Source organism: Salvia miltiorrhiza, chromosome 1 (genome assembly GCF_028751815.1).
Source record: "Salvia miltiorrhiza cultivar Shanhuang (shh) chromosome 1, IMPLAD_Smil_shh, whole genome shotgun sequence".
NCBI lineage: Eukaryota > Viridiplantae > Streptophyta > Magnoliopsida > Lamiales > Lamiaceae > Salvia > Salvia miltiorrhiza.
The window spans coordinates 69,623,178-69,645,128 of NC_080387.1; the positions used below are offsets into that span (position 1 = coordinate 69,623,178).

General features: G+C 35.5%; 3 protein-coding genes and 1 long non-coding RNA gene across 4 annotated transcripts in view; 1 reads left to right on the top strand and 3 right to left on the bottom strand.

Moving 5' to 3' along the window:
• The window catches only part of LOC131005525 (COBRA-like protein 1), a 28,818-nt gene extending 24,498 nt beyond the window's left edge, over nt 1-4,320 (bottom strand). The window contains exon 1 of the mRNA XM_057932540.1: nt 4,186-4,320. Coding sequence (XP_057788523.1) covers nt 4,186-4,195 — 10 coding nt within the window. The 5' untranslated portion in view covers nt 4,196-4,320. The remainder of the gene's footprint in view (nt 1-4,185) is intronic.
• LOC131005529 (uncharacterized) lies at nt 243-1,144 on the bottom strand. The gene is made up of 2 exons (XR_009095281.1): nt 1,029-1,144; nt 243-431 (listed from the first exon to the last, which is right to left on the bottom strand). It is a non-coding gene; the product is annotated as an uncharacterized LOC131005529 (long non-coding RNA).
• On the bottom strand, nt 3,968-8,775 carry LOC131005526 (uncharacterized). Its single transcript, XM_057932541.1, has 5 exons — nt 8,021-8,775; nt 6,147-6,443; nt 5,838-6,053; nt 5,626-5,754; nt 3,968-4,428 (listed from the first exon to the last, which is right to left on the bottom strand). Exons 1-5 carry the CDS (start codon nt 8,240-8,242, stop codon nt 4,219-4,221), a joined length of 1,074 nt encoding a protein of 357 aa, XP_057788524.1. The 5' UTR covers nt 8,243-8,775; the 3' UTR covers nt 3,968-4,218.
• A 4,064-nt stretch (nt 8,776-12,839) lies between these two features.
• Nucleotides 12,840-21,870, top strand: LOC131005531 (pentatricopeptide repeat-containing protein MRL1, chloroplastic). Its single transcript, XM_057932543.1, has 19 exons — nt 12,840-13,298; nt 14,538-15,249; nt 15,356-15,584; nt 15,706-15,769; nt 15,853-15,997; nt 16,085-16,200; nt 16,527-16,655; nt 16,777-16,950; nt 17,049-17,213; nt 17,369-17,509; nt 17,801-17,900; nt 18,184-18,292; nt 18,402-18,493; nt 19,099-19,189; nt 19,470-19,701; nt 19,818-19,910; nt 20,349-20,397; nt 20,989-21,082; nt 21,224-21,870. Exons 1-19 carry the CDS (start codon nt 12,987-12,989, stop codon nt 21,456-21,458), a joined length of 3,282 nt encoding a protein of 1,093 aa, XP_057788526.1. The 5' UTR covers nt 12,840-12,986; the 3' UTR covers nt 21,459-21,870.
• Nucleotides 21,871-21,951: the final 81 nt, after the last annotated feature.

Below are 21,951 nucleotides of genomic sequence, written 5' to 3' on the forward strand. Positions count from 1 at the left end.
AAACTAGACTCGACTCTTTAGAATAAGGTTTCTAGGGTCAGAGCGAACGAACCGCTCTGATACCACTCTGTCACAGCCCACTTTCCCAATGACGGGTTAACCGGGGTTATGACTTGGGGTGAACAATAAGAAATGAAAATGGACAATTACTTAACAATAAAGTATATGGAAATGTCACTCATAGATAAAATGCTAGGATCATATATGATTATTTGGATAATTATAAAACATACACATAAATGAGAACTGATTAAGGTGGGTTACCCAATAACACGTATCACAACTTCATAACATAGAGCTATCCTAATCAAAGTGTTTTGCAGCGGAAAACGTGTGAGATATACATATGAAGATGTATACTCAAGGTTACATTTCTTGAAATGTCAAAGGAACACCCGCTCAACATCATTCCATTCCATCAGTTGCTCAACCTGCACATTTAGAAATACATGCAGGGCTGAGTATAAAAATACTCAGTGGACATAGCCGAAAATACATTCATGCATACATATATAAATTGAACTGCCATAACAGTAACACACATGGGTTTTCTTAAATGACATGTGCTTACTAAAATATTTCTTTCATTTTCATAAAGTCGATCGGCCGATCATTTTCCTTCATATGATCCATATCTGTTCCTTTCTGTCACGCGCCGGGAAGGAGGCCTCCTTACCACGGGCGCCAAGACCGGTCGCAAGCGACTCGCGGTCTCCATAAGTGTACACGTTAACCCTAGCTAGCGACCTTTGTCTAGCATAGGATCCCAATTGGATTTCCTTTAAAGTTGGCGAACCAACACAGATAGGATACATACGTAAAACATAAACATTTTTGGCAGTCAATCATTTCATAAACATTTCATTTCATTTCATAAACATTTCATATCATTTCATAAAAGTCATTTATCATTTGGGCATAATAATAATATGAAATTAACAGTTAAAATCATCTCATGCATATATTCGTATAAGAGGCCTACGACACGCAGGGGATCTCTATATACGTATAGTAAAAGTAATGCCCACCTGGATAGGCAAAGCCTGAAGATCATAATCACATAAACTCGTCTTGGGAAAGCAGCGCTAATCCCCTTGGTTCATAAAGCCTACAAGAAATTCTATTTTTAATAGGTCTCGTGAAGCTAACTTAAAGTCTTAGTGGATGTACTAAACATACTTGATTCATCACGCCGGGTTTTCAAATTTAATAATAAAAATTGAAAGCTAATTCTTGAGCTAAGGACACCAACAATATCCTTACTCGATTTTCTTATAATAATTGAATTTATAAATAAATCCAATTAAATCATAAAACTTTCTATTGCATAATGCAAATGAAATTTCATGTCATGCTTAAAACATATAATAAGTACTTACTTAAAATATGCACATAATAATAATATGATATTATTATGAAAACTAATATTTGAAAATAATTAATCAAACTCAAAGAAGTCTAATTAATTAAAATAGTGTAGCTCTTTAAAACAAATATGCACAATCCAATTAAATCAATAATTGGGCAGCCCATGATTTAATATAATCAGAAGCCCAAACTGAAATTTAATACAATTAAAATCGGCCCAAAACAAAAAGAGCCCAAAACCCAAACCCTTTCTCTTAAGCCCAACACTCAAAGCCCATCACCCTTCCCTTCTTCTTCCCCCCCATCAGCCGCAACACACGCACACACACTCACGCTTAAGATCTCATTCTCTCTCTCCACGCCAAACCCACCGTCCATCTCTCAGAATCCGCCGCCGCAGTGTAGCTCGCCGGAGGAGCAGCAGCTACAAGCCGCCGCCACCAGCTCTCTCTCTGACCTCTCTCGACCGATCCTCCCTCTGGAACTCCGGCGATAGCAGCGAGAAGCCACTGCCGCCGTCGACCCAGCCCCCTGTTCACAGATCTTACTCTTACTCCGGCTGATAGCAGCGGGAGTTAACCACCGCCGTCCGCCGACTCCGACTCTCCTCTCCCTCCGACCGTGGCCGAGCGACAGCAACAGCAAGGCTGCCGCGCCCTGGCCTCCACCCAGACCAGCTACCACCCTCATCTCTCATGCTCCATCCTCGGCCGGACAACAGCGGTGGAGCCGCCGCCGAGCCCTAGCCTCCCTCTACCTCTCGACTCTACACCACAGCAAGGTAAATCTCTCTGTGACTCCCGCCGACGAGCAGCATCCGGAGCCCTAACCTCTACCTAGACCAGCTCCGACCAGCCCCAGCCCATTCCCTGTTCCCGACAGCCGGCGACTCTCAGGCCGCCGCCGTCCTGACCTCAACAAATCCTCAAAACTCGACTTTTATTCCTTCAAATACATTGATGCTTCCAATATAAAACAAATCTATTCTTTTCTATTTAGAAAACATGCTTCATGTATGTATGTATATGCACAGACGATAAATAAACATCATTGAGTTTGGGTCTTGTTGTCATATGCAAATTTATATATAATGGAATCAGTGTATGTGTTATGGGTTCTAACTTGAGTTTCTGTTTCAAAAGAAGTGCTCGAGTCATAGAAATAACCTTGTAGGTGTGGAATGGAGTCTGTTTCTATTTGTTGTGTATCTGCAAAGAATTCATGAAAAATGTATGTAGTCTGATATGGTTTGGGATTGTGTAAAGAATAAATGAAAGATGTATAAAGAAAAGGTAGAACCTTTGTGAATGAATGATACTGGTTTTGATTGCTTCTATTGATGAAATCGGCGTTGCTGTTTTCTTGAGAACTCAAAGATTGTATGGATGGATGGGTTCATGTTTTGATGTTTGATTATATGGCTGGCTGTTAGGTGTAGTGGAATTTGAAAGTGGAAGCAAAAGAAAGTGGACAGCCTAAAGAAAGCAAAAGAAATTTGATAAAGATATGGGAGATTTGATTGTCTGCATAAAGACATGTATGAAAAAAAATAATCATGATATAGAGTGGTTAAAGACATGTATGAAAAAAATAATCATGATATAGGGTGGCTATTAGGAACATAGGGTATGGTGTGAGATGCGGTGTTGATTGAACTAATAAAATCCTTCAGGATAAAATATCGGGACTGTAATAAATACTTCAGGGTTCGCTAAATAAATATCGATCTCGTGAAAATACTTGAATGCTAAATTAAATAAATATGCAATGCATATAAATTTAATAACTAAATTTACAAATGTTTTTGTAAATCATTTTTGTTGGAATTAAAAATAAATTCTTTTTCTCATTCCGGCGTGAATCATCTTAAATCTAAGTTCAAAATTATTCTAAACTTAGCTCGAGGAAACAGGGTATTACAGATAGTGTCCCTGAAAATAAAATTTGATTAAAAAAACTTATATTTTAATTAAATAAAAACAATAATTTATATCATTAAGAAAAAAAAGGAAGTAAAATAATGATACGATTTTTTTAGAAAATGGAATCAAAAGTTGGTTTATAAATTTGGTTTTCACATTTCGGATTGGTTAGATAATTAGGAGTAGTGGGTATATTTTTTTGAATTCCAAAATTACCCTTCAAATTAAATTTATTGACATTTACTTTGCTTTTTATATATATATAAAGATTTTGATTAAATAGTTTTATTATAATATTATTCTAAATGAATAATGTGATAATCATTGGCCCGTAATTACGAGCTCATTAAGCACCTGTTTAGATTTTGCTATATTTGTACATATCGAATTCGACGAATTGTATTCTAGATTTATTCCATTAATGAAAATATAGAATTCAAGTTTCTTTTTAAAAGTTATAGGAAAAAAAGAGTGAATACATCATGTACCGCTTAAACGACATTAATTGTCTACCAAAAACGTAGTAATTGTAATAGCGAATCATATGCGTAAATTACAAATTCAAATAAATATTGTATTATTGATTTATTTCCAACAATAAATCCCCAATTTTACGAATATAAATCATCTCGATTTCCGACACATGCCAATACCCCTGAAAACTGTTGTACACAAAATAAACTCAAAGACATCATTATTTCTTCAATACCAGAAAAATACAGACATTAACAACAAAAGCAAGAAAAAAAAAAAGAATCTTGTAGGACAATTAGGGAGCTTAATTAAGAGTTAACTTATAATTAATGATCCTGTTTAAGCAACTGCATATATATATATATATAGTAAGTAGTAAGTAGAAAGTAGCAAGCTAGCAACCCTCACAGTCAAAACTTACAAGTCTCCATCAGTTGAGTTGTATGTACACGGATCACGGCGACGACGGCTGCAGGAGGGTGGAGGACGACGCCAACGGCTCGTGGACGACCGAGTTTATCGAGATCGAGACGGGATTGCCCTCGAGCTGCAGCATGATGCTCCCGAGAACCTCGGTTAGCAGCTTCTTGAACTCGTCTTCCTTCACTGCCTTCCCATCCCCGGCATCGAACATTTTCAGGGCTTCCGTCGCTATGTTATCCATCTGCTTGCATTATGAATAAAAGTAACAGTTGTTATAAATAAAAGTTATAAATTGAAAAAATTATGACCAAGTATAGTGAGTGAGAGCGCATGTGAGTGCAGGGATGGAGCCAAGAATTAATTTCGGGGGGGCTGAACGCCCCCGAGAAATTTTTTTTGGGCATTCTGTATATTTAAGGTATTTTTTTATTAAAATACGAGCATAATACTAATAATAATGAACAATATTTTCATAGATTATATAGTTTCAATATATCACAAAACTTTTTTTGGACATTCCGTATATTTAAGACATTTTTTATTAAAAGGCAAGCATAATAATAATAATAATAACAAACAACATGTTCATAGATTATATATTTTCTATATATTACAAATTAGTTTCAATACATTATAATTTTTTTAGCATTTCATACATATTAGGCATTTTTTATTAAAAGACAAGTATAATAGTAATAATAACAAACAATATTTCATATATTATATAGTTTTAAATAACGAATTATCCTTAAATTAAGTATATATATGAGAGAATATAATAACCAAATACTCTTTTATAAAACAAAATTATTTTATAATAGGTATAAACATATATCTATATATATTTAAAAAAAAAAAAAAACTGGGGAGGGGGTTCTAGCCCCCGCTGGCTCCGTCCCTGTGTGAGTGCACCTCTAAAAGAAAATACGAGAAAAACATGTCAATTTTATATGTACTAGTTGAGATGACGTGCATTTGCACGTAACAGAAAATTTAATACATAGTAATAATTTTTTAGGAGCGTAGATTTCTATTTTTTGAATCGAATATTGGATAATTTTTTAAATTATAATATTATAAAACTCATAACAATGAAAAACTCATATAGATTTAATATAAAAAATCAATTTTAATTTAATTAATTAAACATCATCTAATTTTGTGGTCATTAAAAAAGCACGACCAAAGAAAGAAGAAGATTGATATAAAATTCATGTTTATAATAGGTATAGATATATATAAAGGAAGTTGTTAACATAAATTTATTATATAAAATAAGTGGATTATGAATTATGAATTTGTTGTGAAAATTGACGAGTTCAAAAAGAGAGAATTTTCGTCATCTATATATTCGAACCCTAGACCACAAATTCATTCAACAAAGTAATGAATACACCGTGCTCATTTGAATTCATCACTTTGTTGAATAAGTACATACCTGCTCAACAGCGCCGAGCGGAGGCAAGCCGGCCGAGGCAGCCAGATTATCAAGCGCAACGCTCAGACATTCCTTCGATATCTTCCCATGGCGATCCCTCGGAACGCTCTTCAGAACAGAATCCAACGCCTGCAACGACAAAACACGTTAGCATCGTGCAAAATTCGGACAAAAAACGACGAATAGCATAGCAGTTTCGAGTTTCGACTAACCTTATCCAGCTCAAATTTATTAGACAACAGCCTTCTAATGCCACTCCCATCAAAGGTATTCTGACTGTGAGCAACAATAGCAGGTTGCTCCTTCAGAAGGCAAGCTACATTCTCCGATGCTCGTCTGAACTCAGCTAGGAACGTCTCCTGCGAGACCGTCTCGTTTAGGGAATCCCCTGAGCGCTCCAGAGCCGGCTCCAGAATGTTGGTCAAAACCTACAAAAAAGCCGGGATCCCGTTGCATTTCAGAGACGACGCCCTAGAAAGGATCAAAAGGTAACAATTAGTCGAGAAGAGTCCGAGCCCTACCCAAGGATCCGTAGCCGGGGGCACTCCTTGATCAACTGAGAGTTTCTCGAAGGCCTTGATGATGTAGTCTCTGAGTGATCCCCCGGGCAGGTCAATCTCGGAGAATAGTGAGATGATCTCCGGCTCGAAGGTGGGCCCGTTGACGAACTCGTGGAGGTCTTCACCGTCGATCCTGAGAATCACGACAGGATCCCGTTTCAAGCCCGCAGCCATGCCCAGTAGAATATCTGACAGAACCTCTTTGAACTGAATCTTGCTTATCTTTTCTTGTTTACCATGTGTGAATTCGTTGAGAACCTGCAGTCGTTATCAAAAAAACGGGGCGTGGATGAGCTTATCGACAACATTCTCGTTTATTCACAAACCATCACATTAACAAAAAACAGGACATCAACTCATCCTAAGAGTGAGAACTAAGAACGAATCTGATCGATGTTTTTCATTACAACGTTGATGTCGGAGAGACACCTGTCGTTGTGGACGGCGATAGGGTGAGCGTGCAAAGCCTTAAAGTCAAGAATCTGGTATATATAGTAATATTTGAAAAGATTTCCCATCAAAATCACTGCATTATTTCTCCTCTTTTTTCCTTTGAAGCAAAGCAAAGGACCATGTTAACGCCGTTAGTTCTTGCCATGTAATGCTCTACTTCCACTAGCATTGCAAAACAAAATTGACAGATTCTGTATTTTCAACCACAAAGGGAGATGGAGAAAGATTCTGATTGATGAAGATAAGAAAAGGGAAAATGCCTATAAAGTCACAGAAGTCGACGTCTCATTCAAACTACGTCCATTGGATTAGATCGATAAGCAAGATCAACGGATTCAGATGCTTCACGAGCAAGTTAGATGAACAATAGCAATATAAGAAGCACAAAAACTCAAATAAGAAACCCCCCACATCTAAACTAACAAGCCATTAAATGATTTTTTGAATTCTTGAAGCTCAACTTGAACAAATCCTCCTCTTTCAATGATTCAGTAGGAGCTAAGAGATGCACAATCTTCTCTATGAACACTCATAGCTACTCAATGTAACACTCATCGCGTTAGGCTGAAATCCGAGAAGACTATCATACTCACATAAATCCTCTACTACTTATGTTTCAGAAGGAGATGAAAGATGCATACAATCAACCATTTTTACCCACAAATTTCCACATTAGTAATTTTATCCCATGACTACAAACACATAGCAAAGTAAGGTACAAGGAAAACTAGCGTTGTTCAAGCAGACTGCAAAAAAATGAACAAAATAAAATTTCCATTCAAGATTCTACAAAAAAAAAAAAAAAAAAAAAAAAAAACCTCTAACCATTACAACTTTATTCACTAATTTAAGATACTGCAACGGACAAAATTACATAGGGCTCCAAGATTTAAACTTTTTATCCACTATTTTTAGACCCCACAACAAATTGAGCCCAAAAATGCAGCAAAACTAACAAAGTCAGTCAATCTCACATGGTTGTCAATTTTCGGAGAATTAATGTCATTGTGGCTAGTTGCAATGACAAACCTTTATAACTAAAATATTGTTTAATACATCGACCGACGATGTAGATATTTCAAATGTCCACCTTAATATTTATTTACTCGCCAAAAAATCGACAACCTTATAGAAAGTTACATATATTAAAAATTTGTGTATTTGAACCAAAAATTTTAGTTCGTGCTCAAAATCAAGAATTCACCTTTATAAAAAATTGATAACTGTGTGAAAAATCGTTCAAATTAAAAGCTCGCGTATTTATAGGAAAAATTAATAATATGGTAAAAGTTTGTGCATTTTAAACTCAACTGTCCAATTTCAAAAAATGTAAGCAATATAATTTGTGAGTAAAGATTAGAAGGTAGGTCGAAAAGGGTTACCTCGGAGTAAATATGGTCGGATTCAGGGGAGGCGCCGTGGGCGGGCAAGCCAAGGGCGGCGCCGATGTCGTCGACGGCGGGCTGGAGCTCGTTGAGGGAGAGCTTACCGTCGCAATCGGCGTCGAGCTCTTGAAACTTGTGATCAACAAAGTTAGAGAAGACCTTGTCGTTCTCAACCAACTCCATTATATCGGAGCCGTCCATCACCTCCTCCGCCTTCATTTTGTGCCCCACCCGCTTTATCGCTTTTTATTTAATGCAGCTGTTGGAAATGCTCTGATTCTCGTGTTCTTTGCTGCCTTCTTTTCTTCGATCATCCTTCTGCAATCTGCACCTTTATATATGTCTCCCGCCGTAACCAAATCATCCCCCTCGCATCTTATTTGGAGTTTCGGCTTAAAAAAATAGTATCGTTTAATAAAGCTCGATAAATAAATAAATAAACTTAGTTTAATCTATCAGTGTATGACTTTACTTAGTCATAATAATATTGATTAATTGTGTTAAAAATTAAAATTATTGAAAGTCTATATTATTAGAGGTTGATTTTTAATTTATATATTTATGCATAATTATCCTAAAACAAAAATTCCTTAGTAGGAGATATTTAGGGAAATGACGAGGGAAGAACCGAAAGAGTAATTAGTATATTGCTTAGAAATGGAGGTGGAATTAGTGGTTGTGAGTACTTGTCCATTAATTCTTCTTTGATGGCAATTTTTCTTTGCAAGTTTAATTATTACCTACTCATTTACGATGATATTTTCTAATTATTCACTTTATACATATCTTTATTCACTTTAAATTTTAATATTTTATTTTTAGTTTTTTAATATTATTTTATTCTTAATTTGTGTGATCATTGGAACGAAGAGAATAGTATTGTATGACACGATTCTCCATGTGTGGAGCATATAGATATTGATTACTCATTTCGTCCTACTATAAATGACTCAAATTTTTTCGATACGGAAATTAAGGAGAATATGTAAATTGATTAAAAGTTATAGAACTTATACTTTTTTAAGAGTTTTTTTTTGGAAAACATATCATTTAAAGTGGGACGTTCCAAAATAGAATACAAATCAATTATAGTGAGACAGATGAAGTATTATTTTTTAATTACTATTTGTTTGAATTGAATTTGACGTTTTAAATTGTTATATACATGTCGAATTATCTTTTCAACTAACTCCGACCACTTGTGGGTATATAAATATTATTTTGAAGTTACTCTTACTAACTCATTGTGGAACATTTCCGAAAATTCTAGAGACTTTAGTGTTCACTATATAAATAGTATTTGTTTTTCAATTTCACCTTTTATGAAAATAATATTTTCATAATAAAATTTAGTTCAATTAGTAAGATGTTTATCCTAATGATCTTGACTGAAATCACTCGTATTGAATGACATGTTATAATATTTGAATTTTGTATAAGATCTGTCCAACAAAATCGTGATTCGAGATCATTTTACAGAACCTACGTAAATAAAGACTTGTAGATAAGTATAAGCTTCAAAATGCGTTAAAAATTAGAGAAAAAAAATGTGGAAACAGCCAAACACGGCATTAAGGCGGACGTTTAACGCACAGAAAGTTGTAGGCCACGTATTTGTATGTGGTTACGGCACGTGGGGCGGTTCGGGCCGGGAGTTCAAAAGTAAACAATGCGGGCCCGAACCCTCAAACTCAATGCTTTGGTCGGCCCGTCATCATTCGACACGCGTCACCTCCACAGCGATTGCTCACTGCCCAGGAAAACTCGATGCGACGTGGCGGATTCAGCCTGCCGGGCCGGGCCCCGCTCGATTTACCTCACATTCACATGCTTCCTTTTTTTCGATTTTTAAAATTATAAATATATCGTTAGATTATGAATTTACATTTTCAGTTCATGATGTGATTCCGTCGATCTTCAATCATATAATGATATTATTTGTGTTTTTTTTTTTGAGGGATCTATTCTTCCTCTTTTTTCATACCGAGCTGGCAAGTTATAGTCACTTATTCTTTGTCTCATTAATTTGGTGTGATATTATACTTCTTTTTCTTTTTAATAGACTACTAGAGTTTATATGTTTTCTTAATTTTATTTGTTGGTCTATGATTTTTAAGTGAATGATGTGATATAGAGGGAACTTGTGCGCTCTTTTGTTTTTTCAAATATATCAAATATTTAAAGACAGCACGAAGTATTTATTTTTCTTTGATTGGATGATGGGGTATTGAAATATATACTTTGGTTTCTCACTGTTATAATGAAGATTAATTTCATTAAGCTATAATACTTGTGATTATACTTTTTTTTAGAGATAAATAAGTTTGAGTGAAATTTTATCAGGTTATTTGTAAATGGAGGAAATGTTTATTATATAATCCACAGGTGAATTGTTTATTATATGTAGCTTTTGTCACATATAATTAATAGATGAATACTCTAGATTTCTACCCACCCTTACCTAAAATAGATCACATTCTCAATTCAAATGATGCCTAGTGCCTACCACTGCCAACTATCGCCTCTATATATAATTATGAAAATTAAATTTCTAGATCTCTAATTTATTCAAAAATGAATTATGAAAATATGCGAATCTCTCAAATTGTAAGAATTTTATATTGAATACAACATCATTTTACCTCAACATGTATGGGAAAAAATAAGATAAAATTACTAGCATTTACTTAATTTGATACTGATTCAAATTGTGGTGTTGTGTCAAAAGAAGCATAAACTGATTCCTTATACTCTAGTACATATTATGATAGTTTTTTTTTCTAATATATAAATAGATTAATTGCTTTCATTTTTATTTTTCAGTTTCAATCTATTATTTAGGACATTTGTTTTCACGCACGCAGGCGGGATTTTCAATTACAGTGTTACATGATATGATGATAATATAGTAGTGATAATTATTAATTTTTTGTTTACTTAATACTCATAATTATATGTTATCTATGGAATAAAAGTATGAAATATTATTTCGGGCGGCACCGTCCTTTAAAAAATAAAAATAAAACAAAATTGTACATTAATTAATTTGACTTCAACACCAATAAGCAGAAAAAGGCGTTTGCATGCACCGACTTTTGTTTAGAAATCATTTTTTTCTTTCGTTTTTCTTTAATATAGTAGCTTTTAAGATAGTACTATAGTAACAATATAGACTTTTCGAATATATACCGAAATGATGGATATCTCCACTCAAACTCAAAAAGGTAATAACAAAATTGAACTTAAAATAGTTTTTTTTAGAAATAAGATATTTTCTAGGAAACAATTGAGAATTTGAGATTGCCTTACATAATTACATTATAAGCACATTTTACTTTTCGATAAAGTAAAATACAGTCCCTTTTTTATTAGAAAAAAATTATCTTGAAAAGGGACCAAACAAAATACTAAGAAATTATAATCCGAATATCTTATAAATTGAAACATTCCAATAAATTAAAAGCCCTACAAGGCTACAACCAAGCCAAGCCAAGCCCGATTTTAGGCACTAACGTTGAATTTCATTTTTCTATTGGTTATTTTAAAGTGGGCTGGATTTCTGATGCTATACGGCTGTGTTAAGGCCCCTTTGAATATTTTAGGCCCAATTGAGATCGACCCGTTTCGCTGCGAAATCAAATTATTATCACAAATTTGTTTTAATATTCTTTGATTAAAACTTGTGTTAGCAAATGAAATTAACAAATATTGTAGATTAATTATGAATATGTGATTCTTTTACCAACATATTGATAAGCTTAATAATAATTCTGTTGGCTATTAAATTAGTAAAACTCCTATAAAAACAATACTCCTTCCTTCTCACTTCAAATGCCTATAAGACAAAATTCTATAGTTTTAAGATAATTGAAGTGGGACAAATGGAATAATAATACTAGTAATCTCTTGTTATACATCCGACAACCAACGTGAAAAATCAACAATATTTCCTATAATTTAATACATATTTGGTATCTAAATATGCTTTTGCATTTATAATTTGGATCCACCGTCTAATATGTCTGTAAGTATTAGATGATCTGACACAAATGTTTACAACAAAAGAAATATAAAAGATACTCTATCCATCCCGCAAAAGTTAAGCAATTTGTTTCTTATATGAGTTTTAAAGAGTTAATATTTTGTGTGTAAAGTGTGGTAGGTGAAAAAATATTTACAACAAAAGAATTAGATGATCTGACACAAATGTTTACAACAAAAGAAATATAAAAGATACTCCATCCATCCCGCGAAAGTTGAGCAATTTTTTTTATATGGGTTTTAAAGAGTTACTATTTTGTGTGTAAACTGTGGTAGGTGAAAAAATGAAAAAGTAAATAATGAAAAAAAAAATTGTCATATAAAATAAGTGTTCAAATTTCACGGACAATCCAAAAAAAAATACTGCTCAAAATTTCATGGGACGGATGTAGTAATAAACCTCAAGTGGTTGCTTGGCATTGGGAATTTATTTCTCTTATTTGTTGGAGGAATTCAATTTGTAAGTCGTAATGATGATTTAGTTTTAATAGGAATAATAAAGAGGTTGACTTCATATCATATCTTTTTTTATACTATGAACTTCATATCATATGATTCATATCTTAGTTCTTCTCCTAAATTAAATATACAATTAACCGCACACTCACGCGGCCGAATATATAATTAGAATAATTAATCGGACATAGTTAGTTAGAACTTAGAACTAAAATAACACCATCCCGATTCCCTCCAGTTCACTCCCTCCTGTTCCGCGGCGATTATTCTAAAATCGCGTCATCAAAAGTAAACAACCACTCATCGAACAGCGCGAACTGTACAGAACTGTAAAACGGCACACATCATCGTTGCTACTTGCAACCGTCAATTTATGAGCTCCGCTCGTCCACTTCCACTCTATCCTCAAATGTATAGAAATAAAACACCCAATCTCCATACAAACCCTCTCCCTCTCTAGAAATCAATGGAGTCGAGCTTATCTCTGGCTCCGCAATCAATTTCCTTAATCACATGCTCTCCTGTGTTTTTGCCTCTTTCTTCTCGCGCCGTCGGACTCCTCCGCAACGAGTTCATCGGAGGCGGCCGCAATCTCCGGTTGCCGCGGAGGAGATGCAGGAAATTGCGGTCGAAATCGGAGTCTAATTACTGTAAGTCTCTCTTCAGAGCGTCGCTGGACTCGCAGGCGATTGCCGTTGTGGCCGCCGCAGTCGCCACCGTCTCTGCCGCAGCTGTCGTGTACCTCGCTTATACGAGGAAACAACTGGATATCAAGCAGGTAAACCTGCATTGTGCGGTTCTGCAAAAATTTTTTTGTGGAAAATTGTTTGGGGTATGGCGTGGTTGGTCGATCATATGGAATGAAGTCCGTCGTCTCCGTAAAGTAATTTAATGAATGTCGTATATTCATGTTCATGGAGACAATTCTAAAATCCGATTCAAACCGATTTGATATCCAATGGCTATTACTATTAGTACAAAATTTGAAGTGGCAACTGTGAAAAATATATACTCCTAGCCTCGTTTTGTTTAGCCAAAATATAAATAGTAGCGATAAGTTTAAATTATATGAATTCTAACTACCTTTTTGTGTTAATAGACTATTTTACTCTTAATAAAATTGTATAACAGTAGAAAATAAAAATGCTCACTTCATGCTAAAATTAAAATTAAAGGTTCGCGTGATCGCGTGAATTGAACACTTTCGCTGATAGTGCAGATTATTCAATTCGTGAGTGCGCGAAACATTAATTTTCGCATGAACATGAAAATTGACCCCAACGATTTTGTAGAAAACATAAGCAACAAAACTCATCCTCCATGCTCGATGGCGACTACCCCATTGTTGTGGTTGAGTTGCCCGCGAGCTCAACGCGTCATTAACATTGAAGATCAGAGATTTCTCTGCGAGTTCATGTTCATGCGAAAATCAAAAGGTCATGCGATCGCGCGCATGATGATGCAATCATGCAAATTTGTTTAATTCATGTGAACTTTCGGTTCACGTGAACCTTCGATTTTCGCATGAACAAAAACTTTGGAATTATTTTCAAATTTTAACTTGTGGCTAAAATTTATAGTATATATATTTCTAACTAGTGGCTACTATTTATAATATTTCACTAATCTAAATGGCTATTATATTTTTTTGCCTCAAATTTGAAATGCCACTGTAATATAAGTTCGGATCCAAATTTTGACTCGTCTCATAGTGAAATGGTCAACGTACCCTCAACCGATCGTCCAAACGGCAAGCCATTTGACCGGAAAATCCATTTCAGGCGAATTTTTTTTTCGAACTGACCATGATTAAATAATTTCTCAAAGTTAAGGGCATCAAAAAAATTAGTCAAAGATAAGGCTATAAACTGAAATTCGTTGAAAGTTCAGGCTATAAACTACAATCAAACTTATTAGAAATTAACCTTTATTGTATGTTTGTACATTTTTGTTCCATCACAAAAGGTAGATATCTTCTGATTAGCTAAGATATCCTTTGATTGTTTATTATCTGTAGATGTCAGGAAGGCTAACCCTTGCGCTAGCAGAGCAAATAAGAAGTATGACGCGCTGGATTCTTACAGATGCAGAGCAACTAGGTTTAAGAAAGAAAGAATCTGTCGACAGAAACCAATATTATATGAAAGAAACTAGAGAAAACAATGGTGCTGACATAAAGTTTGGAGAAACTAATGTGATTCCGGGAGGCGCTCTAGTTGTAGAGGCACCAGAAGAGTTTCAGTTAAACATCATAGCTCCAGCAGTTAATGGTTGTTTAACCTCCTTGGCATCTGAGGTTTTGGAGATTTCATCATCTGTGCCTTCTGCACTTCCTGAATATGATGTTCCGCCCTTTGTTGATGATGAAGTTTGTGAAGTGCATCCAAATGCACATGAACTCTCCCATTATGAATTGTCAGTTCCAGTAACACAGACAAATTTGGGAGGCTGTGCATCTTTAGCAGATCAGATGAGAGAAGAAGAAAATAAAGTTGGTGGACTAAATCTTACAGCTGTTGAGGAAAGTGGTGGAAACAACTTGGACCATGTTTTTAGAAGCTCTGCACGCAGAGAGCTGCACACGGTTACTGGGACTTCTTTGGAGAAGTTGGATAATCAGGAACAATTGTCGTCTTGTGCTACCCTTCAAAGCTTCAGCCGCTATTCATCTCTCGTGAACATGGCTGAGGGATCAAATCTCACTGCACAAAATGTTGTCTTACCTATAGGTGACATTAACATAAGTTATTTACCTGTTGATTGCAGGAATATATGGATATTATACATTTATTTTTAATGATTACCTGAAACAGAATACTGTTTTTATCTTCCCAGAGAAGCTTGAAGAGGAAAGGCCTGTGAGTTACTACAATCAGGTCTTTCTCCACAAGCAGAAGGACTCAAGAAACCAGAAGGGATCAAGGAAAACGGAGAAATATATTTCGCATAGTGGTGGAACCAAAAACTCGCCTCCATCTTTTGATCCCGAGCAGAAACATGACAACAACAAGCATAATCCTTCGTGGCAATTGCGTGTTTACGAGCAACTTCTGAGGGAAGGCAGGTAATTCCTTTATGCTGTTGACAGCCTTTGCTTTGTGAAATTTGTGGCGCTTGAAATTACTACTGATCTGGTAAAGAGTGTCTATATCAAGCTTACCTGGTCGTGATTTCTTATGTTACAGGTTAAATGAATGCGTTGATCTGCTTGAAGATATGGAGGAAAATGGTTTGTTAGATATGGATAAGGCAAGTTGCATTTTGCTGATTTCCTCTAGTAATTATGTGCATGCAAATATAAATTATTTGATTGTTGAGGATCATGGCTTCAGGTTTACCACTCGAGATTTTTCAATGTCTGCAAACGTCAGAAGACTGTTAAGGTGGCATTTCGTTTTACCAGGCTTATCCGAAATCCAACTCTGAGCACATTCAATATGCTTATGTCTGTTTGCGCGAGTTCTCAAGATTCAGAAGGTATTCTCTCTCTCTCTCAGAATATATATGCCAGTGGTTATTCACTATAATACTTCAGGTTTACTCACCCAGTTGTCTTCTGTGTAGGCGCTTTTCAGGTTCTACAACTTGTTCAGGAGGCTAGATTAAATGCTGACTGCAAACTTTACACCACGTTAATATCAACTTGTGCTAAAAGTGGTAAAGTGGATACAATGTTCAAGGTACATTTAAATGAATGAATATGTTTACAGCCTTATAGCACAATATTGCAGGATATGAAACCCATCGCACATGCATACACCACATTTGTTACACCACCACTTCCACATTTTAGGACCCTGTCACATGGAAATCTATTAAAAGTTAACTATGAACTGTTTCTCTTCCCTTCTTATTTATCAGTAAAAAGGTATAAAACTTGTTCGGAGTTAAAATCTCTATTAAACATAGTCTTCCTCCCTTTTTAGGTTACCGAATAGCATGTTTTTAGTTTGACCCAGGACATATGTTCAGAATCAGGTCCTCTCAAGATTTCTTGAACTTTCAGGTTTTCCATGAAATGGTAAATGGTGGAGTTGAACCAAATCTTCACACATATGGTGCACTTATTGATGGTTGCGCAAAAGCAGGGCAAGTTGCTAAGGCATTTGGGGCGTATGGAATACTCAGATCAAAGGTGATATGCACTTCTCTCCAATCTTTTCATCCATCTCATGATCTAGCAAGCCATTTCTTATATATAAATTCAAATAGTATTCAGTGCATATTAGTGGCTAACCTGAAATTACTCATGGTAGAATGTAAAGCCAGACCGAGTAGTTTTCAATGCGCTTATCACTGCATGTGGTCAATCAGGAGCAGTGGACCGTGCATTTGATGTGTTAGCTGAAATGAGGGCAGAGTTACAACCCATAGACCCTGATCATGTCACTGTGGGTGCTCTGATGAAGGCTTGTGCCAGTGCCAGACAGGTACTTTATCTAGTATCTCTTTGAATCTATCATTTTCTTGATTTTTGTTTGCCGTCTTGTTCATCTATTCGAATACCGAGACTCTGAAACTATTCTAGGTTGATCGAGCCAGAGAGGTCTACAATATGATTCATCAATATGATATCCGTGGCACTGCTGAGCTTTACACTATTGCTGTGAATAGCTGCAGTCATCGTGGTGATTGGGAGTTTGCTTGTAGTGTATATGATGACATGATCAGAAAAGGTGTCACTCCTGATGAGGTAGAATACTAAATTCTGTTATTTTTTACTTTAGAAGAATCGGATGTACCTTCTACTTTCTATTTAAGCAAGATGTGACCTCTTTTATTTTATTTTTTCACTTTTTCCGTACTAATCTAAAATTATGTCTTACTCGGTTCCCTTATGTAATCCAGATGTTTATCAGCGCATTGATCGATGTGGCAGGGCATGCTGGGAAAGTAGATGCTGCATTTGAAATTCTACAAGAAGCTAGAGCTAAGGGAATGCGTGTTGGGATCATATCATATAGCTCCTTGATGGGAGCATGCAGCAAAGTATTGACTTACTATTCATGCTTAAAACATTTTCTGCATTCTATCCAGTACAGTATCGCTATGTAGGCTATTTTCTAGGAGTAAGTGAATGCGGTATTGCGTTTTACTTTGAAAATAAAGGCAAAATTTTAACTTCTACTCTTGAATTTTCTTTTGAATTTTGATTGTAAAGAAGAAGTCAGTTGCAAAATTGTAAATAATTTGTAGCTATGTATGCATAATCATGAGCAGGACATCTCCCAGCTTTTGTCTATTTCCAGAAGACATAACTTGCTTTCTATATGTTTCTAGGCTAGAGACTGGCAGAAGGCACTGGAGCTATACGAGAACATTAAGAGGTCTAATATGAAGCCCGGAGTATCGCTGATGAATGCTTTGATAACCGCTTTGTGTAAGTTAATCACCATTGTCTCACGGGCAACTTTATAAGTGTTCAATGCGTGTTTAGTTTTTCTTTTAATTTTCTGATTTCTTAGTAATATGCACAAGCTTGTTTAATCTAACAGAATGATGCGGACTTACACCATGAATGTTACTCAATACATGGATAATTTATACAACTTGTTTTGTCACTGCTGCTCATGATTTGGCCATTACAATTATCAATTCTGTTCTATCTGCAGCCATCTATATGCTTTGCTGTCTGAGAAATCCTTCATTCCTCTTTCCTGCAGGTGATGCAGAGCAACTGCAAAAGGCTATGGAAATTTTATCTGAAATGAAGAGCACTGGTGTATGCCCAAATACCATAACTTACTCTGTTCTTTTAGTGGCAAGTGAAAAGTAATTACCTTTCTTTGTATGTTCATGCAGTTTTTTATAATACTAATAATAACAACCAGTTTTTCATGTGGTACGATCTTTTCTCATATACTGTTACAACTCTTACCAGAAAGGATGATATAGAAGCTGGCCTCAATCTTTTTTCTCAAGCAAAACAGGATTCTGTTGCTCTAAACCTTGTAATGTGCCGGTGCCTCATAGGTGATTCCACTTCTCTAGTTGTGCATCAGGAATCATGGAGAAACATTAATCATACGATTAGGCTACTGTGGTGCTTTTCTGCTTGATCTTTTATTTATTGGAAAATTTAACGAGCCCTAGCATTGCCAACGTTAATATCTTGATTGTTACTCAACATGTTCTTGAACATGTTGGATAATGCCATGTCCAATAGTTGTCCTAAGTCACTGCTGCCTATATCTTCAACAAAAATGATAACAAATTTGTTAAGATACATGAAGTTAGTTATAATGTCATTGATCTAATAACCTAAAGAATTTTAAGATACTCTAGAATTCATAAGTTCCTTCAAAGTGTTTGGCAACCATTTTAAGCAGTACTTGAATTGGAAATTCGCTGTAGATTTGGCTTTATTCTGCAAACTTAGGCTAGACTCAGCATGCTACTCAACCACCCTTCCCCAATAGTCTATCAGTGAGATAAAAAAAAAAAAGGAGAGAAGTACTAGGGATACTTATTTCTAGTTTTACTTGGGCTCATTTTATTAGGTGAATACTTTTTTCCTTTGTGGATCTTATACTGTTTGTTTCATTCATCATCTTTCTGATAAAGTTTATTTTGTTTAGCTATGTGCTTACGGAGGTTCCAAGCTGATTGCTTAGCTGGCGAGTCTGTTCTATCTTTCACCTCTGGGCGAGTTCAGCTTAATAGTAAATGGTACTCATTCTTGCATTTTTAAGCAATTCACTTGTTTATAGTTTACAGGAAGATGTGCTTGATTACTTTTTAGTTTTATTCCATTGTGTAAAAGGCTTCACTAAGACGTGCCACGGTGCACATCAGCAGTTAAAGCATGTCTTATAAATTAACCTTGTTAAGCACTAATTGAGCTTCTTGACTGGACATATGTGTTTACTAACCTCATGATTTATTGTCTATCTCTTGGTCATTCCAAGAAGGAAGATATGGTTTATGAGATATGGCTATATTTCTACAGGACATCCTTGGCCCTAATGGTGTATAGGGAAACAATTGTAGCTGGTGTGGCACCTACCATGGATGAACTTTCGCTTGTTTTGGGTTGCCTTAAGCTACCTCATGATGTATCTGTGAGAAATAGACTCATTGAGAATCTTGGATATAATATCAGTCCATCAAAAGGTGAAAATGTCTGTTCTTTGATTGAGGGCTTTGGGGAATATGATCCCCGCGCTTTTTCTTTAGTTGAGGTATGTCAACAACTTCCTTGAACTTTTTATTTTTTGTTAATTCCTAATAGTTCAGAGTTTTCATTTTCTTGAAAAAATTACTATGGTAAGTTTACAATTATTTTCTGAATTCTCAGGAAGCTGCTTCTATTGGAGTTATACCACTAACCTCTATGAAAGATAGCCCCATAGTTGTTGATGCTAGAAATTTTCAGGTTCACACAGCTGCGGTGAGCTAATATACTTCAGCAATATTTTTTATTTTTCTGATAAGACTTGTTTACCCTATATAAAACTTGTCTCGAGCTACATTACATCCTTTTCCTCCACTCACTTATATATTCATGAAACTGTTAAGTCCTCTATTCTGAGCATGCTGGTTGGCCCTTTATAAAAATCATATTTATGGAAAATATTGAAGCTTCCATGGGGCTAAACAAGGATTTTGGTTTGGTAGCTCGTTGAAAAATTATCCTTACTCCTTTTTTTTTTTTTTGGTTTCTTTCTTTCATGTTGTATGAACTTTGCAACATCTATTTGTTCATATAATTTTGCATTGAGGCTCAATGTATGTGTAAGCTGAAGCACCAACACTGATACACAGTGATTGTATTTTCTATACGTGCTTCTGACAAGATCTCTAAAGTGAGTTGTGTTATGTTGGTCAGGTGTACCTCTTGACAGTTCTGAAAGGTCTCAAGCATCGCTTGGCTGCTGGTACCGACTTACACTTCTTCATTTAATTACTTACATAGCATGTTCTGAACGAATTTTCCCTTCCAGTGGGTGGTAGTAACTGCTATTAACAATTGGGCATTCTGCATGCTAACATTGCTAAGTAATGAATGTAGAAACTTGAACCATCTGTTATGTCATTAATATCCCACCCGATTCAGTGATGCTGTAGGACATTCTGAAAGATAAAAGTGATACTGTTTGAAAAATATGAGGTGCATCTGTCTCTAGTCCAGAAATATGTTTCCTCGGCACATAATGAATCATCTTATGAAGATTTTTGGCGAATACTAATGAACTACCTGATTGTAACACAATGATTTGTTTCTTATTTGGTGTGTGTGTGTTTTAGCCTAGTGGTAGGAGGTTAATGCCCAAAACCTGAGGTCCTGGGTTCGAGTACTCCGTTGCGCAGCCTTTAAAATTTCTTTATTTACTTATGTAATTTATCAAAAATAAGAAAAAATGATTTGTTTCGTATCAAGAAAAGAGAAGAGCCAATGTTGTTGTTTTCTATATTTTGTGTTGTTCTTTATTTCGTTTATGTGTCACTGTCTTATTGATCTTCGACAGGTGTAAAGGCTCCCAATTTATCTATTCTACTGCCAGTAGAAAAGGCACAAATTCAAACTTCTGCAGGGGAGATAGAGATTAATATGGCAGGCAGGTGAGAAGATACAATCGTAGTTACTGGATATTTTCTAGTTCAACTCCATACACCCTATTGTTGATTATCAAGAATGGATATTTTATTTTGTAGTTACTGGTAAGCTCAAAATATTCTAAAAATGTTCTATTTATTCGACAGGATAAGCCAAGAAATTGCAGCACTATTGAGGAGACTTGGACTATCTTATCAAGGAAATGGATCTTATGGAAAGATCCGCATAAATGGCATTACCATAAGGAAGTGGTTTCAGCCAAAGCTTGGTTATCCTTTCACTGAAAAACCAGTGGACCTTAGCCCATCCCTAACAAATCTAGCTTCAGGCATAAGCCGCCAAAGGCGTAAAATCAGGACAGGTTACTTGTCACTGGAATAAGGTCCACAATTTGGCGAAAACTCTTGATGTGGTGGAAGTTTTTTCTAGAAAGATCAGCATAGTATTAGTTCAAAAAGAACGAGGATAAGGGATATGGAGATTTTTTTCTCAAAATTGTCACTATGAGCTATCTGAGAATCCTTGATTTTTTTCTGCCTGTAGCTGCCCTAGACTGTAGATTTTGCAGATGGTTTTGTGCTGTTCAGAGCTGATGCAGATTGTTATTTGGCATTTATTTTCTGGAGGAATTTTGTAATATAAATTGAAATGTATAGCAGAAATAATATGGGGATGAATCTAGAGTCAGTCAATTACTGTCTACTGTAAATATGGGCCTCTTTGAGTCCTTATAACTTCACAATTGTAGACCTTCCTATAGATTGATATATGTATTGGGAGAAGTTACAAATAAGAACCACTATATAAAATGAGAATGGAGAACCAGTGAAAAATGAGAATACATGAATAAATCAATAAAATCCATGAACAAAAC